Below are 25,319 nucleotides of genomic sequence, written 5' to 3'. Positions count from 1 at the left end.
TCAAGTCTCAAGCCAGCTGTGCAGGATTCAGCCCTAGCCAGAAGATTACTTTCTGTTTCTCTGCTTGACTCAAACCATCCTACTGATAGAGCACAGGCACCTGCAGGTCACATTTTTCATCTCACTGATGAGCTCACTCAAGTAGAATTTGGAAAAACACTTGGCCTACAGAATTTTATTTCTGTTGAGAAAGAAAACAGAAAAGTAGGTGAAACATGCAGGTGAAAGACCACAGTTCTGTAGGTACCTGAAAGGGACCACATTTGAGGTACAAAATCCACAGTATACTAGCTGTCTTTATACAATGAAACCTGGAACGCTTAGATAAGCTAGAGATGTTCTAAGAGGTTCCAGATATTCAGGTTACAATACATGTACTACCACGCAGCAGCTACTCAGATGAGTTCTCCTCGTGACACTTTTGCTTCAAAGCAGAGAAGCACAAGCTCTGTCCCAAGCCAGATGGTTGAATAAGACTAAACTACCACACTAGAGGTTAAATCTGGACATGTCATCTCAGCATATTTTCTGAAAGAAGGTTTTAAAGATTTTTCTGTGAATAGCTGTCTAAAAAGAAGGGGGTGGTGTTTTTGAACCAACATCTGGTCTAAGAAAAGAGGCAATGAACAATTTTGTAATTATATCGGAAACACTTCATCTACAATAATTAGAACATTCATACAGAAATTTAAGAGTCAGCTTGAAATAATGCACACAATACATTCATTGCAGAATATACTAGATGCAGTGGTTGGTTGCATTCACTAGCCTTCTTTCCTCTGCAGGATCACATATACTCACTAAGAGGACTGGTGCTGCTCTCCACAACACACCAAGGGTATCTGATTTCAGTAGTCAGGGTGGAAATCGAGCTTCACCTAGCAGCACTCTGACGTTCTGAGCCACCTGCATGCTGACAACACCTAGAGGATTTTACTAATGCACAGTAGCCAAGGCAGCTCCAAGCAAGCCCTGGCTCCACAGGCAGTGTGGCGCAGGACAGCAGCCAAATGGGAGTCACTGATGAAACAAAGGAAGCTCCATAGCTAGTTCTAGGGTCAGGACCAGTGCTGGCAAAGGAAAGGACTATCTGACCTCATGTGGAATGGCGTGGAAAGCTTGGGGATCTCATGACATTAATGGGCCTGCGAAGATTGATCACATCTGTGTTAGCCTCATCTACCATGTGGGTGCATTACAGCCAGGCCCTGTTTAACAAACACCACTACAAGCCCAAACATTATTATCCTAATTGTACAAAACTTCACTACATCTTACCATGGATTATAAGTACTTGTGCATACTTTATTCACAGAGTATAAGATCTAGAATTTCTAAAAAGCACACCACAGAATCTTAGTTTAAGCCTGGGCAATTGCACACATACAGGAATTACAAGGTTTGGAATAAAAGACAAGCAGGTAAGGGAGTTTTCTGGAGCAAGAGGCAGGGGTGAAGTGCAGTCAACTTCATTTCAGCTTGTATCCTGGAGCTTTATACAAATCGCAAAGTCAGTTTAATTACTCAGTTTATTTCTCTTTGCTTTTAGAAATGACTATGGCTGGATAGAACAACAAATAGCAGGTGAGGGTAAACTGCTTGTAGTCCTTCACTCATCCACTACTCCATACAAAACAAGCATCACAAGTTATTCACTGGCCCATTTATGATGTCTGGCACTGAACACCACCTCTAGGCTGATGCTCATCATCTTCATACACTTCTCCATTATAGTGGTGTTTTCGCTTTTGAGACGGATCGAAGTCCACTAATTCCACCTGTTCCATTTCCTCAGTTTCTTCTATCTCCTGCCTTGTAGGTAGCAGTTTTTCGAGTAAGGACAGCTTATCTGAGGAGAGGAAGCCACTCTCTGGGAAGATCACCTGAAATCAAGAGCTAAAGTTACTCAAGTCTATCTGAACTGTTTTTTCATTAGGTCAAAGAGACCTACAGGTTAAATATCTGTCAAAGTCAGGTCTGTCGTCCTAGGTTACTTAAATTCAGAGCTTAATATCAGCATCATTAAGCTGGTTTTTAATGCCTGCATGAAGTTAGCTTCTAACTCTGGCAACTCAATCAACACCTTTATTCTTCTGCCTCAGGCTGCCCTCTAGAACCAACCACAAAAGCAAAGCAGAAATGTAATACAGTAGCACATATTGCTACATATTTATAATAGCATATACAACTACATATTCAAATATATATATATAAACAAAAACATCAACATTAGAGATATGGTTAAATATATTCTAAGCTGTAGCAGACAGGCCTTACGGCTACAGCTCCCAGTATTAGCTTCTCCCCAGAGAAGAAAATCAGCATTTTCCAACCTACTCTTCTGCTCCAGTGCAGAAGTTGAAGTTACTCATGCATCCTTCCTACAGGGCAATAGAAACTAAACAACATGTCAAGCAAATAGAAATTCACAAGGTTGCTGAAGAAACTCCTCTGGTACCTAATGTACTTTGAGGGCACAGTATTCCGGAAGTTTTTTCTGTTCTGAACTATAATTCTGATGGGTTCCATGTTCCCATCATTGTAAAGAACAAATACCAAAACAGAATATCTGATTATTGGTATCTCTTCTTGACTGAGGTAGTGCTTACTGGTTGAATTTTGGATGGATGTTCAGTCCTGAAATGCTGTGGAAGTGAGTTGATTCACTTACCCTGAATTCTATGATCAGACGTCCTTTTTCATACGGTCTGCGATAGATTGGCATACCTTCATTCAACACACACTTAATAGCCCCATGCTCAACAACCTGGCCTAAAAAAAAAACCCAAAAAATTACCAAAAAAGGAAGGGAGCCATGCAAGCAACAGAAGCAGCTTTAGTTATAATTCCCTTCAATATTTATGTAGCTTTCTATATTGTGGTTAGGCAGCAACACGTAGTAGTCTAACAGGAACTTACTGCCTGGTAACATATCAGCAGGAAAGCAGATTGATGTCTCCATTACATTCCTGTAAACCTTGTTATGCTTCCCAAAGGAAGCATACTTACAAATTTATTAAGTGCTCCATCGCTTCCAAGGCTGAAAAAGTGGTTTTCAGAGACCCACGGCCTTCAATTCTCATGAGATATCCTCAGGATGCAAGTATGTCCATGAGGTAGGGTCTGTTACTATGTCACGCAAAGAGAAAGTTACTGCTGACTGCTATGCAAAAATCCTTTTTTATTTTAAGATTTGTACTGCAAAGACTAGGGCAAAGAATTTGACACCAGCACACATCCCATTTACATCAAGATGGGGTGCTTCTGTTCCTTTAGATTTCCAGCTTACATTCACTGTATGCAAGAATTTCCAACAGAAAGCAAACCAACTCTTACCAGGATGGGAGGTAATAATAATAGTTCTGTTATCCAGAGTTGTGATGGGCTTTTGAAAGCCACATAGTGCTTCAACCAGTTGAATATCCATAGACAGAAGTAGATCTTCATCTCGTCTAAGGCAGAACCAATCAACAACAGCACAGTGAGAGAGAAATAGTACAAGGATCATGCCCAACTTCAGTATTTAAAATCTAGAAATTACAATAAGCTGTAGTTATAACAGAAACCCAGGCAACTAAACAAAGCATACCAAATATTAATGTAGCTCCTCAATTACTAGAATGATGCTCGCTCTGAGAGCCATTACGATTATGTCAAGCTATCTAAAGTGTTACAAGTGTTTATTGAGAAGAAATAATACAGTAAGGCCCACTGGCATCCAGTTTCACTTCACTGCTCATTCCCAATTAAAAAAAATTTTTCTCAGCCTCATAAATACTGAAACTGGGACAATTAATTCCTTTCTTTGTGTAGATAAATACAGTCTTAATTGCACTAGTTTGCACTAAGGTGATCTGTGACACCTTCAAGATTTATTACCAGGGTAAGTCTGAACAGGTGATGGCCACTTTGGTAATGATACAAGTACCTTTGACACAAGTACCAAGAAGTATCTGGAATAGATAGTGTTAATTACTTTAACTGTGTTCTGACTTCAGTATGACACTACTAGTAATTGTCTACATGTTCAAAGGCTACAAAATCCTTCACTTTACTCAAAGAATATAGAGCACTCACCCTGTTTTTAAAACATCTCTGGATGTTTTAAAAGGAGACTTGAACGAAAAGCTAATTTTAGACTCTGGCAGGAGAGGAGGAACATCCCACTTGTGCGAGAGCATGACCTCAGCATAACCCACAAGACCAGTAATATCAAGGGTTATTGAAGGACACTAGAACTGAAAGCATTGGGCAGAAGGATAGACAAAAATAATGTAGCAGCATTTTGACTTCAGGTCCCAGGAAACCATGAGAACAGTTTGGCATATCTGAATCAGTGTCTGGTTTCACTGGAAGTTAAGAAAAATCAGCTGAGTAAGCTCATCCAAAGCAGAAGTGATTCTTAACCTGTGAGCTCAGTGTTCCTTGGCACAGAATTCTGGCACCAGCTTCAAGAGCTCAGCACCATACATGATAGTGAGGTACACCAGCTGCAGGTTTCCCAAGAACCTTTGGCTCACTGTTCCTATTTACAAGCACAAGGTCAGTGAAAAGTGCTTTCTCTAAACCCACCACTTCCTCTGTAACTGCTCTGAGAAGCAGCAGTGAGAAAACAAATGCAACACAGTTCTGCAAGCTCATCAACGGTGCTTTTAACCAAAATATACTGAACAGACTAATTCCACAAACAGTAAAACTACAGAGGGAGGTATGCAACACCCAGCAGTATTGCCTGGGAGCATGAAATAGTTGAGATGTGGTCAGTGCTGCTTGAGTCACTTTTGCTTTCACAACAAAAGCCAGACAGGACCAATTATGCTGCCCATAGCACTTGGGCAGGAAATGAAGTGTGGCAAACCATGTTTGATCACAAGGGTGCACGCTATACTGAATAAATCCGTCCTAAATAAGATCCACAAACACATATGCACACACTCCAAGTTTTCTGTGTCTTGAGGCCATGTGGACAACAGTGGACTACATTAAATGACAATTTTCTGAGCTAAATAATTGAAAGCAAGGAAACAGTCACAAATATTCAAAACTACTATAAATCTCAGTATTCCAATGAGTTCTTAAAATGAAAGATTTGTAAACTCTTAAATGTAACTGCTTTTGTTTGCCTTCTATTCCCTTCTGCTGCCAAAGTTCACAGCTGATTACCTCATGCTATCAGAACACAAGTGGCCAGACTAGCTGCACCAGAACTCACCTCAGCGCTCCTCTGACCACCCAGACAAACTCATGGCTGAGTGACAGTCATGTGATCCTGACACTCCAGTACCTACAAGATGAGTGGTAACCAAGGAAGCACGTGGAAAAACATCACAGGAGATAATACAAGAGAATTCAAGTATCTTTACCTTGTAAATACAGAGTGGTCTTTCTGATCCAACACAATAATAATATCCCCGGGCTCCAGACCTGGCTCTTGGTCCCCTTCACCATGGAATGTTATTTTCTGACCATCCTTCATTCCTATTGCACAAAACAAAACCATTTTTCTTATTTTTAAGATAAAAGCACCAACAACAAACACTTTTAGAGGCATGAGCTGGTATCAAGATATCTTAAAGCAAGAACATCAGGATTTTCCCTTGAAGGATTTGTTTTTATTTTTTCTTTTAATCCACTCACTTGTTCAACAGATCTTAGCACTGCTAACCTGAATTCAGTCTCAAGACCATCAGGTTTAACTGTACTGCCAAAAGAGCCACCAACATAAAGTCCTGAAGGAAAACATCATCAAGACAGTTTTCATTATACACACAAATACAAAGAAGAAATCAGAAACACTGTGTACTAACTCTATTCAAGAGCAATTGACTAGTCAGGTTCTTCAGTTTCATAAATATGTGGCACATCTCCTTATGAAGCATCGTCTCAGTGCCTGCCAAGTAAAAGAAGCATTCCCCATGGACTGAAAATCTCCTGTAAGAAACTTGTTTCACCCACACAAGAAGTCTATTGAACAAATATACTAGCTCTCTAATGCTATATGAGTCTCTTTTCCCTTCCTTCTAGAAAAACATCCTCATATGTTCGAAGTATCAGTAATATATATCCCTTCTAGTCCTCATATTTATTACTACTGTAGGATTTGGCCTACAAATTCAGGCATTGCATAAGCTCTGCTTACACTTCACACATGTAACAGCTGCAGGTCACAATCACGAGTCTCTAAAAGTCATGTACTTGTCAGCTTGCTCTGTCCTACAAGCTGCACTACTCCACAGGCTTCTCCCACCAGCCTCTGGGCAGCCCCCTCAGCAGAAATGCATTTGTCACTCAATACCATTACCTTCACCCATCACACTGAGGGTCTGTGTATCGAGCTGCATTTTGACAGGAAAGGAAGCAGTACCTGCGCTGGGCAGCACTGTCAGGGGTGTGTAGCCAACAGAGTCCTAAGCACGAGAGGCTTAGCACTGTCTCTGCACCCTATCACTACAGCAGACCTGGTTCCCCTCACACTGAAACACAGCGGAAGTGATCGGAGTCTGCAGGGTTTTGCTGCAGGCAGTGAAAATTGATCAGACTACCTGATCACAAACTGGCCTTAGAGGGACCTGAAAAATAATTCACTGCTTACAATAATGCAAGTTTCAGAATTCACTCTTAGTTATGTGCCAGGCTTAAGAAGTGAACAGAGATAGTTGACCTTCCCTAGAAAACAACTCTACTTTTGTAAGACAACAATAAGCAATTTTGCTATGTATTCAGCACTGTTACTTGCCAAATTGACACCAGGTATTTGCTAAGGCTTCTGTTTTAGTGCTGCAAAATCAGTCAGCACATTCAAGTTCAATACTTCACCTCAGTAACACACCTCACCTTTATCAATGTGAACTTCCAAGATCTTCTTCTCCCGAACAATTTTTCTGCCATTGCAGCTCTTACACCGGTCCTTGGGGCTGATACGCTCCCCATGCCCCTGGCACTCCATACACACAGACTGGATCTGCTGCACCATGCCTGGCCCAATCTGGTGAATTCTGATCTGCATGCCTGTTCCCCTGCAATTAGGGCAGCATTCTACTGCACCTTTCTTACCACCACGACCTGAGAACAAAAATTGGAGATAGGTAGTTATATGCTAGCAGAAAAAAAACCCAAAAGCTTTAGAAACATTCTCTTTAGTTTCAGTTTCAACATTACCTTCACACTTGTCACAGATGACATTTTTCTGCAGTGCAAGTTTTCTCATTGCACCATTGTACATATCTTCCAAACTTACTGACAACTGGTGGACCACATTTTTACCTGTAAAAGAACAAATATTTATTCAAGCTTAGAAGCTTGGTCTTCACATCTCCCTGTCAAGCCATGATAAGCCAAGTCTCTGGGCTTTAGCATCTTGTTTCAATAGAGCTTTGTCTTGTTTTGCTCATATTAGTCAAAAGCCCCTTCTCAGCTGCTGTCATATTAGGGAACAGTTGTTATGACTGACTCTGGCAAAGTCAGAGGAGACCTTCTGGAAAAGTACAAACAGTGAAAGCAACAGAACATACAAAACCTCAAATGTGTAAGTTTTATAATGCAGGACCCTGGTTTCAACAAAGTCACCAAACAGATCTCCTGCAAACAAGTGAGAGACTCTGTTTGGAATCTCCACTTCGGCACCTTCCTTCTCTCACCATGTGACCTTCTGGAACCAGAAATGACCAACTATATTTTTACCCTCAGGAACTCCTTAGCACTTCAGCTGCTGTAGGCTTAGTTATCTAAAGGATGCTGAGCTCTGGGTTGTTACAGACTCTTAACACTTGGATACAAAACAATTTTTCTTCCCTTTCTCACCAGATCTGCACTAAGAGGTGATGGGGTCAGCATTGCTCTTAACAAGTTTAAAGTTCTTCCCAGCGTGATTAAACTGGAGCTTAACTTCTGGGTAGCATTTTACTGCACCTTCAACATAATACCAATGCACAGTGCAGAACACAGAAAAGTTTCACAGACTGAACTGGATCTTGATGTCAAGATAGTTGCTTTTACATGCTACACTTACACTAGCTTAGTTAATAAATCATTTTAAGATACTTTACCTTTCCATTTCCTATTTTGTCTACCAGCAGCTGGGCTTACACTCAGCTAAAGGTACTCCGAACGCACCTGGTTAGCGATTAACCGAGGACAATGCACAGGAGACCAAACTACCACTGCACCAACCAAACGCCCTCCGTTGGGGTTTCAGGCGTTAAGGGAAAAACAGTTTTCTCCAATTTTCAGATTAATTCTGTAACTTCCATTAAACTCTGTTTAAATTCTCACATCTATGACATTCTCTTCAAAGAATCTGATATCCCCGCCGACATATTACCTCGCCTCTCCCTCTGCATCCTTCCCCCGCCGCCGAAGAACATATCGAATATGTCCATGGGTGACCCGAAGCCGCCGCCAGAGCCGCCCTCCTTGATAGCTTGCTCGCCTCCTTTGTCATACAGCTCCCTCTTCTTTGAGTCCGACAGCACTTCGTAAGCCTGCGAGATCTGCTTGAACTGCGGAAAGGACAGTCACCGGCACTCAGGCACCTGCGGCACCCCCGGCGGGACTCCCGCCCGCCCGCCCCCCCCTCCCGGCCCGTCCCGCCGACCTTCTCGCCCTCATTGGGGTTCTTGTCCGGGTGGTACTTGAGCGCGAGCTTGCGGTAGGCCTTCTTCAGCTCCTCGGCGGACGCGTTGGGCTTAACGCCCAGCACATCGTAGTAGGTGGTCTCCTTCACCATAGCGGCGGTGGCGGCGGCAGGAGGCCCCCGGGGCGGCGGACGCAGATCCCACTCAGCGCTGCTCTGATCCCGACTCTTCTGGAAACTTCGGGCCGGTCCCGCAGCCCCGCCGCTTAACAGCCGGCCCCGCCCCGGAAGTCCTGCCCCACCGCGCGCCGGGCCCGGGCGAGTGGCCCACCAATGGCTGATGGGGAGGGGAAAGGGCTTGGCCAATCAGCGCGCGCCTCTGCCGCCCGCATTGAGCGCTGACCCCGCCCCGCGCGGGCTGTGGCGTCCCTGCCCAGCGTCTGCCTCGCCCTGCGCCTGCGCGCCGGGCCGCTCCCGCCCTCGGAGGCACCGAGCTGCACCGGATACGGGACGCCGCCGCCTTCCCGGCACTGCTTCGCTCCTTTCCCCCCCTCACCCGACGCGGGCCTGGCTCCGCGCCGCACAGGCCGGTAACCGGCGGCCCGGGCCGCTTCACTCTGCTGCGCCTTTGCCAGGACCCACTGCCCACCCCCGGCTCCGCGGGCCCAGTGCGCCTGCGCTGGGCCACGCGGCGTGGCGGGAGTCTTTACCTGGTCACGTGGGTGACACGCTGCAGTATCTGATTGGCTGCGGGGCGGTGGCGGCGCGAACGTCACCCGCGCGGTAAGGGGGAGGGGGTCCGTCCGGCGTTGCCATGGGAACGGGGCCCACGGGGATGGGTGTGGTGTGGGATGGGTGTGGGGATGGTGGGTGTGAGGTGGGGATGGGTGTGCCGTGGGATGGGTGTGCCGTGGGATGGGTGTGCCTTGGGGATGGGTGTGCCGTGGGATGGGTGTGCCGTGGGATGGTGGGTGTGCCGTGGGGATGGGTGTGGGGATGGTGGGTGTGCCGTGGGGATGGGTGTGCCGTGGGATGGTGGGTGTGCCGTGGGATAGGTGTGGTGTGGGATGGGTGTGGGGATCGTGGGTGTCCCGTGGGGATGGGTGTGGTGTGGGGACGGGTGTGCCGTGGGATGGGTGTGCCGTGGGATGGGTGTATGACAGTGCCGGTGTTACACCGGGACGGAGCCTGGCTTTCCGCGGGCATGAGCTCTTCACCGCAGAGCTGGGAGGAACAGGGCTGAGCACCGGGCAGGGTGAGGGATCTTTGCTGTTCAGGGTCAAATTGATGTAAACTTGAAGATTTCATAGCGTGGTCCGTGTGCTGAGTGTTGCTGGATGGAAGCTGTCCCGACTTCTCTCATCTCTTGTCTTTTGCTGCTCTCTCTTGTTTTGGTGGTTAATTTCTCGGGTGAACTCTGATCCAGTGGGAAACAAATTGAGCTTTTTTGTGGCTAGGCTCTTCTGTCAGATGGAGGAGTCCCATCAAATCCAATTGATTTTTCCTGTATATGGTTCACGGATGTGAGAATGTACAGTAATGTAGGAAGGAAAACAGGATTGCCCTTTCACCAGCAACCTGCTCATAGATTATGCGTGTGCTGGTGACATGCTTTGCTTTGAATTTCAGAAACTTGAACCAAGTTAGCAGAATTGGTTCAGCTAATGGATGGGCTGGCACCAGAATTCATGGACCCTGTTCCACAGGAAGGTGGCCCTCGGGAAGTAACACACTGTTTATTTTGCTCTGTAGCTCAGTGATGCGTGTGTGCTGGCTTGTGGGCAAAGAGAAATGCGCTCAGCGAGTGAAACTGCCACACTTGGAAGCTGTGGTGGTTGGGCGTGGCCCAGAGACCGGGATAACGGATAAGAAGTGTTCACGGCAGCAAGGTAAGGTGATTTTGCTCAAATCCTGCTTTCCATGTGCAGAGCAGCTGAGCTTGCCTCGTTCCTCTGTGTGGTCTGCAGTGTTGCCTGGTTCTTGAACTCATCAATCCTTTTTAATAAGCACTTACAGAGATCTCTGTGGCCTAAAAAATCCGAGACACCCAGTGACAGGACATCCACCTCTGTAAACTAAAGCTTTGAATCTTAATGTGAGTTCCCAGGCCAAAAGTTGTGTTTCACTGCCTGCATCCCCCTATTCGTGAGCAGCACTTCTTCTCCATAGTATTCCACCAACTGATTTTTAGCAGGACTTGTTATTAGATACATAAAATAATGTGATGTTGGAGAATATATGAAAAGGCCTATCACCTATACAATGCTGCACATCTTCCTTGCTTTATCTTCTGTGCCTCTGGACACAGTCTTGCTCTATGCCTTTTTTTTTGTCCCAGAGGGCAGGTAAGAATGTCAAAAATACGTATAAGACATCAACAGAATCCAGCTTTGTTCTGAAGTAATTCTACCCTTGGCTCAGTGTGTGGGTTGGCTCTGTTTTACCTGCGGTCCTGGAAAGAAGAGATGAGGCAGAAGTATTCTTGGCACACATTCACAAAGATCAGCTCCAGAAAGAAACAGCTCTTCAAAAATAGGAGTGTTTCCTGCACTGGGTGGTTCAGCAGAGTTCTTTTTATTTGCATGGTTTTGTGACACTTTGTTCTTTCTTTTCCAGTTCAGTTAAAAGCAGACTGTAACAAGGGGTATGTCACAGTTAAACAGGTATGTTTTTATGTATAGATCTGCAGTGTTTCTGGCACTTACTGGGACAGTTGTACTTAGCTCCACAAATGCTCCAGGTGATGATAATGATCACTGGGTCTGAGGGACCTGAAGCTTTCTTATCACCAAGGGAGGTTAGAGCAAGTGACCCTCAGAAGTGAACGTTCTGCTTTGTGCATCTCAATGAAAGGCTGCACTATTCCTTCCAGATACATTCCAGTCTAAGACAGCCAGACTTGCGGCATCAGGGAATGCTGTTGTGAATCCTCGGTCAGTTCTGTTGGGTGCTGCATTTGAGAGACTTTGGACTTCTTCTACTGAACTTGTTTATCTTTCTCCTGAGCCTTAAACTTCATGAGCTGAGGCAGCCCTTTGTTTAAGATTGAACTTCTTGTGTTAATGGGACTCCCCAGTTGTAGAGTATTTTATGAGTGAGCTCATAGAGCTGGAGATGTGGTTACTTATGGGAAGAGATGGGTTGAGAGACAGCACTGCTGGAATGCCCCTGTTACCAGATGGATGGTGGCAGGCCTACTCCCTCATGTGCACCAGACCCAGTATCTCTGAGATACTATGAAGGGAAAGGTCTGTGGTGCTGGTGTTAGTTTGTGTGTGGGTGCCCACAGCATCAGCCTGTGCAGACAGTACCACAACATGTTGTACCTGCCGAGGGGTCACGCCTTCTCTCAAAATGTCTCCACAGCCCACTATGCACAGGCACCTGGGGGTATCTGGTGAATCTGGCGGAGATATCTAGGACAGTTTCTCTCAGAAATCAACCCTAGTCATGATTTGAATATTGTGTTACTGGAATCTCAAAACTGAGGATACTTTCTGGTGGTGGGTGCTAGCATGTTTTCGCTGCCTGTTGAGGAGTTGCTCCCCAGGTGTGTGGCACAAGGTTCTAGTGATCAGTTGTTTGATAATTTATTCACTCATGGGAAGCATCCTTGACCTGAGTGAAACTGCAGAGCTGTAGACTAAAGAGATCCTGGCTGGAATCAGGTGTGTGCTTCATTGCAGTGAATACCAAGTGAGAGGTGTAGTACCATCTTGTAAAGCATGTAGGTATGGCAGTGACAAAGCTAACAAAAAGTTTCTCTGACTGAGTTCATCAGTCACAGGAGAGGGCTGATTTCCTAAAGCCCGTTTTGTGCATAGATATTAACCAAAAGCATTTTGCTGAAGACTCCTAATTTTTGTAGGGTCACCCACATGATGATGCAAAATCCAGCTATCAAGCAATCACTGCGGGTTGCCTACATCACAACACCATTGCACTAAAATAATTTGCTAAAGCTGTCGTTACTCCTCAGAAATAATTGCTGCTGTTACTAGTTGTTTAATAGGTTGCTAATTTGTGTGGGAAGTGCAGCACAAGTGGTGCTTAAACTGTGTAACTGCTGCAGACCAGGCTCCCTCTGACACAGGCCCTAAGGCTGTGTGCTGACAGCCGTGACTGCAAGACTGGGACAGAAGCAGATGTCCCCAGATGTCCCCAGATGTCCCCAGTGCTGCACTGCCTGGTCTGCTGAAGCACGTTGATGTGCGCAGGGTGGGTGGTGAATACAAAATGCATTTTCTTTCCAGGATAATGGTATTCCAGGAGAACTGAACAGAAGTTGGCAATTCCACTCACAACATAATTTTCTACTATTTTTTCCTTTTTCTGTCTACCAAAGATAGGGGTCAACCCAACTAGTGTTGATCTTGTGAATATTGGCAAGGGTGAAGTGGTGAAAATGAAGCCAGGCCAAGTTCTGCATATTGTAAATAACCTTTACCCCTACACGGTGCAATTTGCTGAAGAGTCTGGGAAAGCTGTTCCAGAAACAGACAAGATGCCACATGAAGGCTCCTGTGAGAATGATGATATAGAGCTTGTGCCCAGAAAAACAATGAAGTTGGAAGTGGTGGATACACAAGGCAGTTCTACAAATCCAAAGCTTAGCAATACCAGTGTAACTACACATGAAGGAACTTCGAGCAAAAAGGTGAGTGTGTTGGTATTAGTACTTGTGCTGTTTCTCCTGGGGTTGTCTCCTTCATGAGGAGACATGGTATTTTGCTTTTGTGGATTCTGCTGGTGAGAGGCATCTCGGGTGAGCACAGATCCTCAAAGTATACAGAGCATGAGAGGTGTTATGTGCTCCTGACATCACCCACACCCTGGGAAAGTTACTTGGGACCCATGCTAACCTGATCTGAGAGTTAGGTATGTGTGAGGATGAGCAAATGAGGATTTAATCTCTGGTTTCAGCTGCAGTTTCTGCTAGAAGAACAGTCCACGTGAGCTCTGTTTAGCTGCAGTCACCCAAGGACACTGTCCTGGCTCTTGAGTGGTTATCTAAAAGCAAGTGCACAGAGAACAGAACAACCTGAGAATTTTCTTTTTAAAATTTGTATGTTTATAATTGCATGAAGCTTTTTTTCTCCTCCTGCTTTGTTCATTCCGTATGGCAGAACCATGTTTACATTAGTGAATGTTCTCAGCCAGAATCTTTGAAAGGGAGTTTTTAGCCCTGTGACATGGACAAAATAAAAGACCTTAATGCATTTGGAACTAGTGCAGTGCTGAAGGAGAAGGCACAGAAATACAACTGCTTAAGACAAAATGTTATTCTCAGGTTGCTGTGAGTTAACCACTTATTTAATTTGTGGACTTGGGCTGGTTATGTTAGGGCCAGATTTGTGGTAGAATGAGCAGGGAGATGACAACTCACACTATAGCCCTGCCAGCACTATAATAATGTTTGAATATCTTTCTTTGTAAGAATATGATGAATATTATTGCTGCTCCGAATAGTTAAAACATCTGTTTTGAAAAAGGTGCACTCAAGACACACCTTCTATTAGGTGTTCAGTAGCAAAGTTAAGAAATAGTTTGTGTTGATCAAAGGCTTGATCTCCCCATGCCTTTATTGTTTTCTCTGCAGGCCACTGAACAACATAAAAAAAATCAATACATCTAAGGATAAGGCCACACACTGCAACTACTTTTTTTCTGTGCAGAGCAGTATGGGATAGGACAGTTAATGGACATCTTTGTTCTTTCTTTGGTTCTTATGATCCCTGAAGCAGAGGGCCTTGTGCCATGACACATGCAGGCAAATTGTTAAATTTAAACACATTTATAGTTCCCTGCTGTTGAATTTCCAATGTTTGGAAGATTGAACTTTCTATCTTCACAGTATCTTGTTAAAAGTTTTCAAAAGTAGCTTTTTGGGGGCAGTTAAAGCAGGTATGTTGGCATTTTATAGAAGGGAAATAATTGAAGTCTCATTCAGCTGTTATTGTACTGCTGTGTACAAATGAATATTCTTTACTGAATTCTTTGAAGTATATAATTGAATGCTTAATTGTCTTACAATTTATTTTTCCCATTCTGTGCTATAGGAACATTTAGGACACTGGAGTCAGGGTCTAAAGAGCTCCATGCAAGATCCAAAAATGCAGGTGAGAGCTGTATACTTGTACTTTACAGTAGATCCTGTATCATAAAGCTAAATGAGCTTTCTTTCTTCCTTCTGCAATTTGCTTTAACAGTCTGGTTTATCAATGGAGTCCTGCATGAGGGCTGAATTGTACTTGCATCTCTCTCTGTAGTAACATTAACTTGGAAGTCCCTACTGTACTGATTTCGCAGATTCTCATTGTGTTAATTTCTTTGAGCTCTTTGCACTGTGAGATTTGGCCAACAGATTTCAAAAACATTGATGGGAGAGCAGGAGAGCTGTGCAGTTGCTTTGTTTCCTCAGGGAAACCAACTAAGTGTTATCATTTGAAGCTGAGCAAGCCACAGGGGTTCCCATTCTCCAGCAGTCAGCGCTGTGTTATTTCCTTGTTTCCAGCAAGTTCTTAACTTTCACGCCTTTATATCAGCTGACACGATCTGACCTCTGGCCTCACTGGGCCCCTTCAGGTGACATCTCTGTTAGGCTGAAGATAATTTAGAGTCATAGTGTATGTTGAGTTGGAAGGGACCCATCAGGATCATTGAATCCAACTCTTAGCCTTCACAGGACATTCCCAGAAATCATATCATGTACCTGAAAGCTCTTCTTGAGCTCTGATGGACCTGGTGTCATGACAGGTTCCCTGGGAAGCCTGTTCCAGAGCCCAGCCATCCTCTGGGTGAAGAACCTTTCCCTGATATCCAGCCTAAACCTGCCCTGACTCAGCTTCAGGCCATTTCGTCAAGTCCTGTCACTGTTCATGACAGTGAAGAGGTCAGTGCCTGCTGCTTCTTGTTCCCTCACAAGGAAGCTGTAACTGCAATGAGTTCTCCCCTCAGTTTCCTCCAGGCTGAACAGACAAAGTGACCTCAGCACCTCCTCATATGTCTTCCTTTCAAGGCCCTTCACCATCTTCTGAGCCCTGCTTTGGACATTTTCTAAGGGCTTTATGTCCTCTATTTTGTCACACAGAACTGCCCCCAGCACTGGAGGTGAGGGTGCCCCAGAGCAGAGCAGAGCAGAGCAGAGCAGGACAATCCCCTCCCTTGCCTGGCTGTGATGCTGTGCCTGATGCACCCCAGCACACGGGTGGCTCTCCTGGCTGCCAGGCACTGCTGGCTCAAGTTCAGCTTGACATGAACCAGGACCCCCAGCTCCCATTCCATGGAGCTGCGCTCCAGTCTCTTGCTCCCCAGTCTCTCTCTATGTCCAGAGTTGCCCTGTCCAAGGTGCAGAATCCAGCACATTACCTTGTTAAACTTCTGCCCAGCCCTTAATTTGTCCAGGTCTCTCTGAAGGGCTTTCCTGCCTTCAAGGGAGTTGACAGTTCCTCCCAGCTTACTGTCATTGGCAAACTTGCTTTCTGTTCTTTCCAGTCCTGTGTCCAGGTCATTTGTGAAGCTGTTGAAGAGCACAGGGCTGAGATGGAGGCCTGTGGAACCCCACCAGTGACAGGTCACCAGTCTGATGTCACCCATTCACTGTAAACTTTTGTGCCAGACCTGTGAGCCAGTTCCTTGCTTAGCTGATAACTAAACAGAAGGCTCCTGTTTCTGGATTGATTTTTCTTCTAATACAAGTGTGCAGTGTTGAACTGCATAGATTTACAGGAGAACTGGATAGCCATTGTCCATTGTCCAAGAGTTGCCAGCACTTTCAAATGAGTCTATATATAAGGGATGATAAAGCCCCTATAGAGTACATTCTTCTTCCATACTTTTTAAACATGAAACCTTGCTTTTACCCCTGAAGGAGAATTCTGTATACTTACCAAAACCAGGCTTTCTTGACCCAAAATGTAAGCAGGTTTTAAAACTCTTCTTTTAATGTTAGACACAAGTACCTGTTTATGAGTGAAGGTTAGCTTTATTAGTTGTAGTTTCAATCTGAATACACAAACAATAGAACTCCTATTTTTTATTTTTAATCAAATATTAAATAGCCATATTTCTTTTTTCTTGAACTTGAAAAGACTTGAATGTGATCCTGTTCCTGTTGGCAGCAGGAGCAGACAGTAGTATGTGTGTATAAAATATCTTGCTGCTGAAAGAATCAGTCCTATGATTTGTGTGCCAATAGAACTCCAATCTTCTTTCCTGTAGAGTAAGACTGATCTCTATATAAACATCCAAAACTTAATTAACAAAGGTGACAAAGACATCATCCATCTCTCGTCAGCTGGTGCCCTGCTAAGAGACCAGAGACACAATACACAGTTTCTGCATCACAGCCTGACGGCTTTTTATTGCTGGGTTCTCCCCACTGTTGTCCACAAACTTCCCAACCATTTCTCTTCCTCAGCTGCACTGAATTGTTGCAGAACGTAAAACAAAATGAAAACAGGAAGAAGGACATGATAGACAGGATTCTGTTCTCCTTCTTGTGAGTGATCTTACAAAGCAGCACACTGGGTAGGATGAACTGAAATAGCCCAGACTTGAATATTTTTGTCTTTGTAATGCTGGTGGAGGTCTGTTGCACACCGCTGTTAGCACATCTGAGATTTGTGCTTCACTCTGGAAATTTGCAACCTAGTACATTCCAACATATTCTGTATTGAGCACTGTGGTTTTGTTTGTGACTGCAGAGCTTGAGCATAGCCTGATGGAAGTAGAGTTCCCTAGGCCTCACTGATATCTCAGTCCAGGTGATTTTCTAAAGTTCATATACCGCTGTAGTTATGGTTAACTTACTGGAAAGTAAGATTAGAAAGCTTTTGCCCCTTTTATAATAAAGTATATGAAAAAGGATGCTGGAACACCTTTCCATAGCTGCCTGGTATATGTTATGGAAGAGGGTACTTATCCTGGAGCAGCTTAATTCCAGCAAAAGTTTTCACTGGATAGCGTCTCTCCACTAAACATAGTGCTTATAGGAATAATATGTTTAACTTTCAATTGTAAAGTAATCTTGTTATTTCATTTTTTTGCAAGGTTTACAAAGATGAAAAGATTGTAGTCATCAAGGATAAATATCCCAAAGCACGTTACCACTGGCTTATCTTACCATGGGACCCTATTTCAAGCCTGAAGTCAGTCACCAGGGACCACCTTGCACTTCTGGAACATATGCATGCCGTTGGGCAAAAAATGATTGAACAGTGCCCTGCCCGAGAGAGCCTGGAGTTCCGACTGGGTTACCATGCTATCCCCAGTATGAGGTAAGACCTAGAGGAGTCATGTGGCGGACATGCTGTTATTCCAGTTACACAGATCTGGGGCTAAATCCATGAGGAGATTTGGCATTGCTAAAGAACAGGCAGTCCTCCTCAACACTAGAGACAGCTTGGTGTGCAGTCCTTTGCCCCACGCTGCTGTGTAGATCCTGAGGCACGGGGAAAATGCCTGTTGGGCTTCTCTAGCAGAAGTTGGTGCCTGGGGCTGTGGGATGCCTGTGGTCCAGCCCCAGTGACAGAAGCACTACTGCCATTGCTAGGGCATCCCGCTCCCAGGGCACCAGCATGAGATTAGAGACTGACTCCTAGACCTGTTAAGGCTAGGAGCAAGGATTTGAGTCTTGTGTCTAAGTCCAGACCTTAGAGTGTCCAAGTGTCTGTTGATACTGCAGTCAGTTGTTCTCCAGTTCTTGAATGAAGCTTTTGAACACTGATCAAGTCCCATTCAATTACTCTACAAATAATAAAACTTTGGTTTATTATTAAATCTTTAATAAACCTGTGGTTTGCTAACACTACTGTCTCTGCCTTTTTGGAAACTAGCAGGAATATAGACTGCAGTGAGGACCAATGGAATATGCAGATTAGTGACCCTGACTCTTTATAAGTGACATGCTTGGCAAGAGACAGTGCTTCCAGAACAGACTGTGTTTCTTCTGTCACAGGGTCAGGACTGACCCACAAGGCTGGCACCCTGTTGAATCATGTTTGCAACTGATGCAACTGCAAAACAACTTTGAGCATTAACCATCTTCTCTCATATCTACGTTATATTTTTTTTTCAGTCAGCTACATTTGCATGTAATCAGCCAGGATTTTGATTCTCCAGCCCTGAAAACCAAAAAGCACTGGAATTCTTTTACTACAGACTACTTCTTAAACTCTCAAGGTAATGATTAGAGAAAGTATTTCATAACATACTTGCACATTCTGGCTTCGGGCTTTTCTTCCAAACAAATGTGCAAGTCATACATATTATTGCAGTAAGTGAAAGATTTTATTTAATTTAAGATATTGGGGAGTAGCACTGAGTAAAATTCAACAAATTTTGTGGCTGGTTTAAATTGGAATGCAGCAATGACATATTGTGCATGCAAAACAATGCACAGAGATTTGCAATGTCATGTGTTTCATGACGCTATGTGGTCTCAATACCTATGGTCTTTTTTATTTTTTTCCCCAGATGTGATAGAGATGGTAAGAAGCAAGGGAAAAGTAATGGTGAAAGACCACACCTCTGAACTTCTCAAACTCCCCCTCAGATGCCATCGCTGTAAACAACAGCTGTCCACAATCCCACAGTTAAAGGAACATCTTCGGAAACATTGGCCAAAATGATTTTGCAAAAAATAATCTTTCAATCTGTCTTCAGATTTCAAGCCAACACAAAGACGACAAAATGTTAATGGAAATATATGTTTATTAACTAAAGTGACATGTTGTAATGTGGGGAAAAGTGGCCTGGAAACAGCAGCATACTAATTTAGTAATAGCTTCAACAAAACCTCAAGCCCTCTTCTTCCTTCCTACTGAAAATGTAAATAAAGTGACTTCTGAAATGGAAGCTTTTTGGTTGCAGCTTTATTGTCGTACAGTCGCACCAATCTGTAAGTGAACTGAAGTCTGGGAGAAGTGCTTTGTTTGGATGAAAGGATTTATTTAAATTCAGAAGCTGAACTGAGCCCAGATCTAGGTTTCTACTGAGAAAGGAAAGAAACAATGATCTAGAGGTCTTTCTCTTGACGTTTTCTGCTTACCACTGAAGTTCCTCCTATGTGTTGATGTTGCAGGCACTGGTGTGGCTGACAGAATGTACTGTCAGTGGAGAGGCAGGAGCAGCAGCTGATCACCCCCGCTTGGCTGAAAGGCCTGACTTCAGGTTCAGTGCTGCTGAACTGCCCCTCAGCTAGGGTACAGCCACTGCTCAGGCTCTAAGTGGAGCAAAAGTCTCATTGGGGTACAAGGATGTATTTAAACATTTTTTATGTAATACATTTGTAATACACAATGACCAGCTTTACTGCTTCCTAGAGTAATAAAACTATCAAGGTTTGCAGTTGCTTGTCTGCATACGTTGAGGTTGATACAGAAATTCTGTGGTTTAATCCTGTACTGTTTTTGCAATCAGGATTTTAGTGAGCCTCTAATAATTTGATTGTTGTCAAGATGTGAACTTCCAGAAGCAGCAGGACAGTACTAGTAAAAATCTCTTGAGTCCAGATCTGGTTTGTACAGTTCAGCTTCATCCTAAGCTCAACTTTGAGTTAAGTAAGATGCTCTCTGGGTGAAATGGCTTTTAGTAAAAGAGTGCACAGAGCTTTTGTTACACAAGCAAAATGCTGCTCCTAACAGTAACACATTCTCTAGGGAGAGGGTGTCCTCTTCTTCCATTCCCCCATGCAGCAGCATGTTGCTGTACCCACTCAGATAGGGCAAATAATAAGTAGATGTTGCTGGAAAATAATAAAGATGTTTCTGTCATAAAGTTATTCCCAAAAATGTGCTCTTTCAACCTGGTGTGCAAGAAGCCAAACTGCACAGAGGATCACATTTATTTCATGCTTGTGCAGAGATGGGTGCTGGCTGGTGAATCCACAAAGCTAGCACACCCAGTTCTAGCCAAGCAGTGTAGCTAAGATATTTTCAAAATATCTAAGTCTGCACTTACCTGATGTCTAAATACCTGCCAACTCAATAGCTATTGGACAATCTTTTGCCTGCTTCAATATAAGGGTATAATGTGTTTTGAATTTATTATGCATGTTCAGTAGGTAGGATTCTTCATTTGGAGGTGGGTAGTCTAAGCCTTAGAGATATGGCTTTCACATTATAATGAGCTAAGTTCATCTAAAGGATGCTTTTTAGCTGATTTAGTTAATTTCAGTAAAACATGGAACCTTGCCAAATGCACGATTTCTGTTTGTGTTCTATTGTTTCAAAACTATTCTGCAAGACCTGCCATTTCCCACTTTTCTGGGTCTCTAAAGTATTTATTGTTCTCCTATGACTCACTGTGCAAAATCTTTTCTTAAACCATTCATCTTTCACCAGAATGGGGTACAGTAAGCTTAACAGGTGGCCATGGCCTAATTTAAAACACCAGCCACAGTTCAGCTATTGCTGACATCAGTATTAATATGCCTTAAATTACAGAATAAAGCTAAAGACAGTAAGGAACAAGGACAAAAGCACAGCCAGTCTATGAATCCATTCTTGTCACAAACTAGGGCTTCAGCTGCTCCAGAGGTAAAGTGCTAATGCTTTGCAACGGGAACTAATTTGTACCAAGGCCAGTTGCGAATGCTAGAGAGCTGTGGTCTTCCTCATAGCAGACCCAGGCCAGAAAGGGAAGCCATGCTTCTCCACAGTGAAATGTGCTGCTTTTGGCCCATGGCCCATCACATCTGAGCGGGAGTCATGGTTTTAGAACTTCTTGGAGCAGGTCAGAGTGAAGCATAACCCCCTGCAATCCATCTGTCTGGGAACAGCAGGTAGCTTAGTCACAGTTGCCACACACTCAAATGGGGAGCACGATTCAGGGGGACAAGCCTATCTATGATGTCGTAAATCAGCAGCATCACCAGGAGAACCACTGCCACTGGGCTGACCTCAGGGTGAGGGATGGCAGCATGTCCAGCACTGTGTGAGGTCACCACTGTATGGAAAAGGTCCACAGGAATGGCAGCAGTGGGCACAAGCTCTCTGAAGCCAAGAAGGGGAAGCCACCTATAGGGGTAGCCTCAAGGCCACAAAGTGTCACAAGTGACTTTGTGTGTGGCTTTGCAGGTACTCACAGCCTTCCTCCAATCTTTCCTCTACAGCTGCTAAGTACATACAGGAGACTGCGAGCAACCAAGATAACATCTCTGTTGGAAGAGAGCTGCAGAATAGCAGCATAGCCTTAACACTCATCAGCCAGTGATGATAAAGCATCTCCCATCCACACCTGGCTGTAATTAGATCTCTTACGGAACTGTATTCTTTTCTGTAATATTGTTACAGAAATGAGGCCTAAAGCCAAGAAAGATATGGTAAAGGACTTTCCATGAGATGTGCCATGAGATATGTGAAGGGATTAACATGGGCTGATGGTAGGCTGATGGAGTGACGGGTTATCAGGTGGAGGGGCAGATGACCCCTGCCCCTGCAGCCATCCCAGTGGAAAAGTGAATGGTACAAGAGTTCTATTCCATCCTTATGAAAATGCCACTGGCTTTGTTCTCTCTTTGTAACTCTTAATACTGATTTACAAAGAAAGTTCTCTCCCCCTCTTCTCCGTTTACAATTGCAGTTAATAGAATATGAGACTATAGTCTTATCTCTGCTTCTCTCAAAAAGAATAAATTTATTCTTTGAAAGCCTCCAAGGCAGAGGATGAGAACATAACCACCTTGCAGAAAAGTCAAAGGTCTTACTCATCTCTCGCCCACAGCAGTTGCCTCTTTGGAAAGATCTGTGATTCTGACTTCATTAGAGTATACCTGGGAACACTTGTACAAAGCACTCTACACTTGTATTTAGCAGGTGTGTTTATCACTGGCAAGAACTATAATCTATTGCTCCAGTGAACCACACTGTGCATCTGTTCATGAAACTTCCTACTGAACTTGATGGATTTATGTTCCTTCTGTGTTTAATGAAGCTAATCAGCAGACAGGTGGAAAATATCTAACAAGAGAAACAGGCTTCCATACAGCCGTATTTGCTCAGAGGTTGAGATATTTTTAAAGTGAACTCCATATTTCTGCATTAATGGTTTACTTCAATTCCTGGTAACTGTGTTTGTAGGAGCCCCCACAGAATTCCTAAGAGTAAATTCAATGTGTCTGTAATGACAGTAACTAAAACTGAGTATATTTCAAGATTACAGGCATCACTAAGAAAGTAAAAGAACATGGCAGCAGAAATCAAGGGAAAGCTGACTCCTAGCTGCTGCTGAGAAGATATTAAGGTCCAGCAACTGCAGAAGTAGTAAGAAGGATATTCCCCCTTGAGGCTCACCCACACCAGGTGCTGCTCCCAGCTCTACTGCTCCTTATTCCAAGTTCACTCAGGAGGGAAAGGTGTGGGGGAAGACAGTAAGAATTTGAAGAATGATGTATAAGACTGGTCTTCACTTGGATGGCAGATTTTTGCCTTGGTGGGAGAACAAGAAAGCATGCCTAACACAAAAGGGTCCTTGGCTTTCACCATCACCATGATGAAAAAACCAAAGAAATCGTACCCATTCTTAGGCACAAGCATGAATCCTCAGTAAGCCAGTGGCAATTTTATCTTTTCTTGTGTTCTCTTTCTAAACAATAGGTTCAGTTGTGCAAGACTCAGCATTTCTTGGCATCAGATTCAGGAATGTCAGGAATTACTAGTGTCAGTGTCACATTTCAGCTGCAGGGCCAGAGTGCTTTGCACAGAAGCACAGACTCTCCAGATCTGGTAGATGGCTTCTGACTTCACCAGGGACTGTGCTCTGCTACCATTTTGAAGACCAGGTCCTGTGAAACAGTCTTGTCCTGTAAAGACTTTCATGTGTTTTGCCATCTCAAAAGGCATTACTCTTGGAGAATCTCTTTCCAGTGTAGTCACAGTATTTGACAACAGGCTTAAGTCACCCCCACACAACCCAGAACACGCCAGGCAACTCAGAAAAACTGGAGATGTGCTCCAATGCTTCACACTGAAAAAAGACTTCACACTTTTACCACTCTCCTCCATCCAGCAAGCCCAAGCCAGCACAAAACAGACAGTGCAAGACTAAATGGCCAGTCTAATCTGATGGAGTTCTTGCCACACAAGAAGTTACCTGCAGCACTGCACATGCTCACGGCTGTGCAGTCAGAACACAGCTGTGCCATTGAACGACTCCAACAGACAGCAAGCACCTTGTCTGTAAGGTGTTTTTCTGCAGAACCCAATGGAAATGGCCTGAACACTACAAATGCCAGGCCATAATTAACCAAGAAGGGGATGCTGCCACTGAGAGGGCTTCCAGTTTCATCTCCTTCCTCTGCTCCCAGAACTACTGCTGTTACTTCTTGCATCAGATGACAGTATTCTGAGGTAAAACCTAATTCTCAGTACAAGATCAGTTTCCAGATGACACAGTTCTGCAATAATGCTGTGCACTATTGCACTATTATCACGATACAGCGGCTGATCGGTCAGTGCCATAAAGCACCATTACTTTATCTTCTTTGATGTCAGATAATTAGGGTAGTATTACCCAGCAGAGTGAAACACCAACACCACTGTCCTGTTTTTATTCGTGTTTTCCTCTGTCCAAGACACCCTGGTGTGATCAGGCCCAGTTTCAATACAATGGCTGTTGGCACTGCAGCATTCACTCTGATAAAACAAAGCAATAATGAAAATCTGGTATCAGCAACACCCAGTTTCAGCAGAAAAGACACAAAATTTGTTTGGCAACTGCAGGAATTTGCTATTGGTACAGTCTTGCAGATGAGTTCTCTAAAGCAGGCTGAAGTGCTTAAAATGTGGCCTGTTATCATAGCAGATATCAACTCTGGGAGGTATGGATGGCAGTGAAGATAACCCATCCAACACTGGTGGGATTGCTTCATCCAGAAGGGGGAACAGTGGTAGGAGCTGTCAGATCTGCATATCCTTTTGCTCCCCAGCCGCACAAGCCACCTCTGCAGTGCACATGAGAGCTGTGCCCACAAGTGTGACACCATATGGGTGACAGTCACAGCTGCACCAGGTGGAGGGACCCTTCACTTCCAGAGCAGCCCTAGGAACAGTGTATCAGAAATACCAGAACAGCAACGCCTTCTGCAAAGATATAATGAAATTATATGAAAAGTTAAGAGTTCGGAGTCCACAGAGATTCCTTGGCTTCTGGTTACTGGAGAAGATGCAGCTTCCATTGCACATTTTTATTGAATTTTGGTGGAGTCAGTACTTCTGGATCTGAAAGACAAATGGAGCAAGTGTCAGAACAGGGAGTAACAGCATACAGTTTCTTCAAGAGCTGTCAACTACTTTTGTCCACTTTTCTTAAATCAAAGGATGCTGAGAAATCTCTTGACATCTATAATTTCCCTGTAGTGACTGATAACCAGCCTGCACAGGATAGTGTCCTCAGAAGACTTGCTTGCCCAGGAAACGTCTGGGCACACCAAGTCCCCTCTTAATAGTTAAGTGTCACTGTTCAGAACGAGGAGGCACAGGCACAAAGCCACAACCATTAGTGGCACAAAGCAGAACCCCATTCATTCACCTGTCATTGGCCCTTCAGGCACCACAGTGAGCTCCTTCTGGAGTGAGTAAGAGCTTTTTCTGAAGCCAACCCTGGCAAGTGGCAATAGACAGGTTGCATCTATAGATTCAACAGAGGATCTCCCCACGCAATTTCAGGACTAGCAGGGAAAGAAGATGTAGGACTAGGGGAGAGATGGAAGACTGAGGAATTGGGACCACTCTTTGCTAGGTCTCTC

General features: G+C 44.2%; 3 protein-coding genes across 5 annotated transcripts in view; 1 reads left to right on the top strand and 2 right to left on the bottom strand.

Annotated features, from left to right (window-relative positions):
- Positions 1 to 147: 147 nt before the first annotated feature.
- Positions 148 to 8,821, bottom strand: DNAJA1 (DnaJ heat shock protein family (Hsp40) member A1). The gene is made up of 8 exons (XM_058823275.1): positions 8,594 to 8,821; positions 8,321 to 8,498; positions 7,159 to 7,263; positions 6,835 to 7,062; positions 5,364 to 5,478; positions 3,337 to 3,452; positions 2,672 to 2,772; positions 148 to 1,883 (listed from the first exon to the last, which is right to left on the bottom strand). Exons 1-8 carry the CDS (start codon positions 8,723 to 8,725, stop codon positions 1,665 to 1,667), a joined length of 1,194 nt encoding a protein of 397 aa, XP_058679258.1. The 5' UTR covers positions 8,726 to 8,821; the 3' UTR covers positions 148 to 1,664.
- Positions 8,822 to 9,072: 251 nt separating this feature from the next.
- On the top strand, positions 9,073 to 19,421 carry APTX (aprataxin). Of its 3 annotated transcripts, none has more exons than XM_058823346.1 (8): positions 9,073 to 9,355; positions 10,325 to 10,461; positions 11,189 to 11,235; positions 12,918 to 13,229; positions 14,632 to 14,691; positions 17,624 to 17,850; positions 18,651 to 18,754; positions 19,049 to 19,421. In XM_058823346.1, exons 2-8 carry the CDS (start codon positions 10,332 to 10,334, stop codon positions 19,201 to 19,203), a joined length of 1,035 nt encoding a protein of 344 aa, XP_058679329.1. In that variant the 5' UTR covers positions 9,073 to 9,355; positions 10,325 to 10,331; the 3' UTR covers positions 19,204 to 19,421. The 3 variants fall into 3 exon arrangements, with proteins under 3 accessions (XP_058679329.1, XP_058679326.1, XP_058679327.1); XM_058823344.1 differs by lacking the exon at positions 9,073 to 9,355 and adding an exon at positions 9,745 to 9,827; XM_058823343.1 differs by lacking the exon at positions 9,073 to 9,355 and having other exon boundaries at positions 9,723 to 10,461.
- Positions 18,854 to 25,319, bottom strand: part of ELP1 (elongator acetyltransferase complex subunit 1) — a 36,683-nt gene continuing 30,217 nt past the window's right edge. The window contains exon 36 of the mRNA XM_058823342.1: positions 18,854 to 24,792. Within this exon, the coding sequence (XP_058679325.1) occupies positions 24,725 to 24,792 (68 nt within the window). The 3' untranslated portion in view covers positions 18,854 to 24,724. The remainder of the gene's footprint in view (positions 24,793 to 25,319) is intronic.

The sequence above is a fragment of the Ammospiza caudacuta genome, chromosome Z (assembly GCF_027887145.1).
Source record: "Ammospiza caudacuta isolate bAmmCau1 chromosome Z, bAmmCau1.pri, whole genome shotgun sequence".
Taxonomy (NCBI): domain Eukaryota; kingdom Metazoa; phylum Chordata; class Aves; order Passeriformes; family Passerellidae; genus Ammospiza; species Ammospiza caudacuta.
The sequence above is the reverse complement of the archived record's forward strand: the minus strand, read 5'-3'. Positions and strand labels throughout refer to the sequence as shown.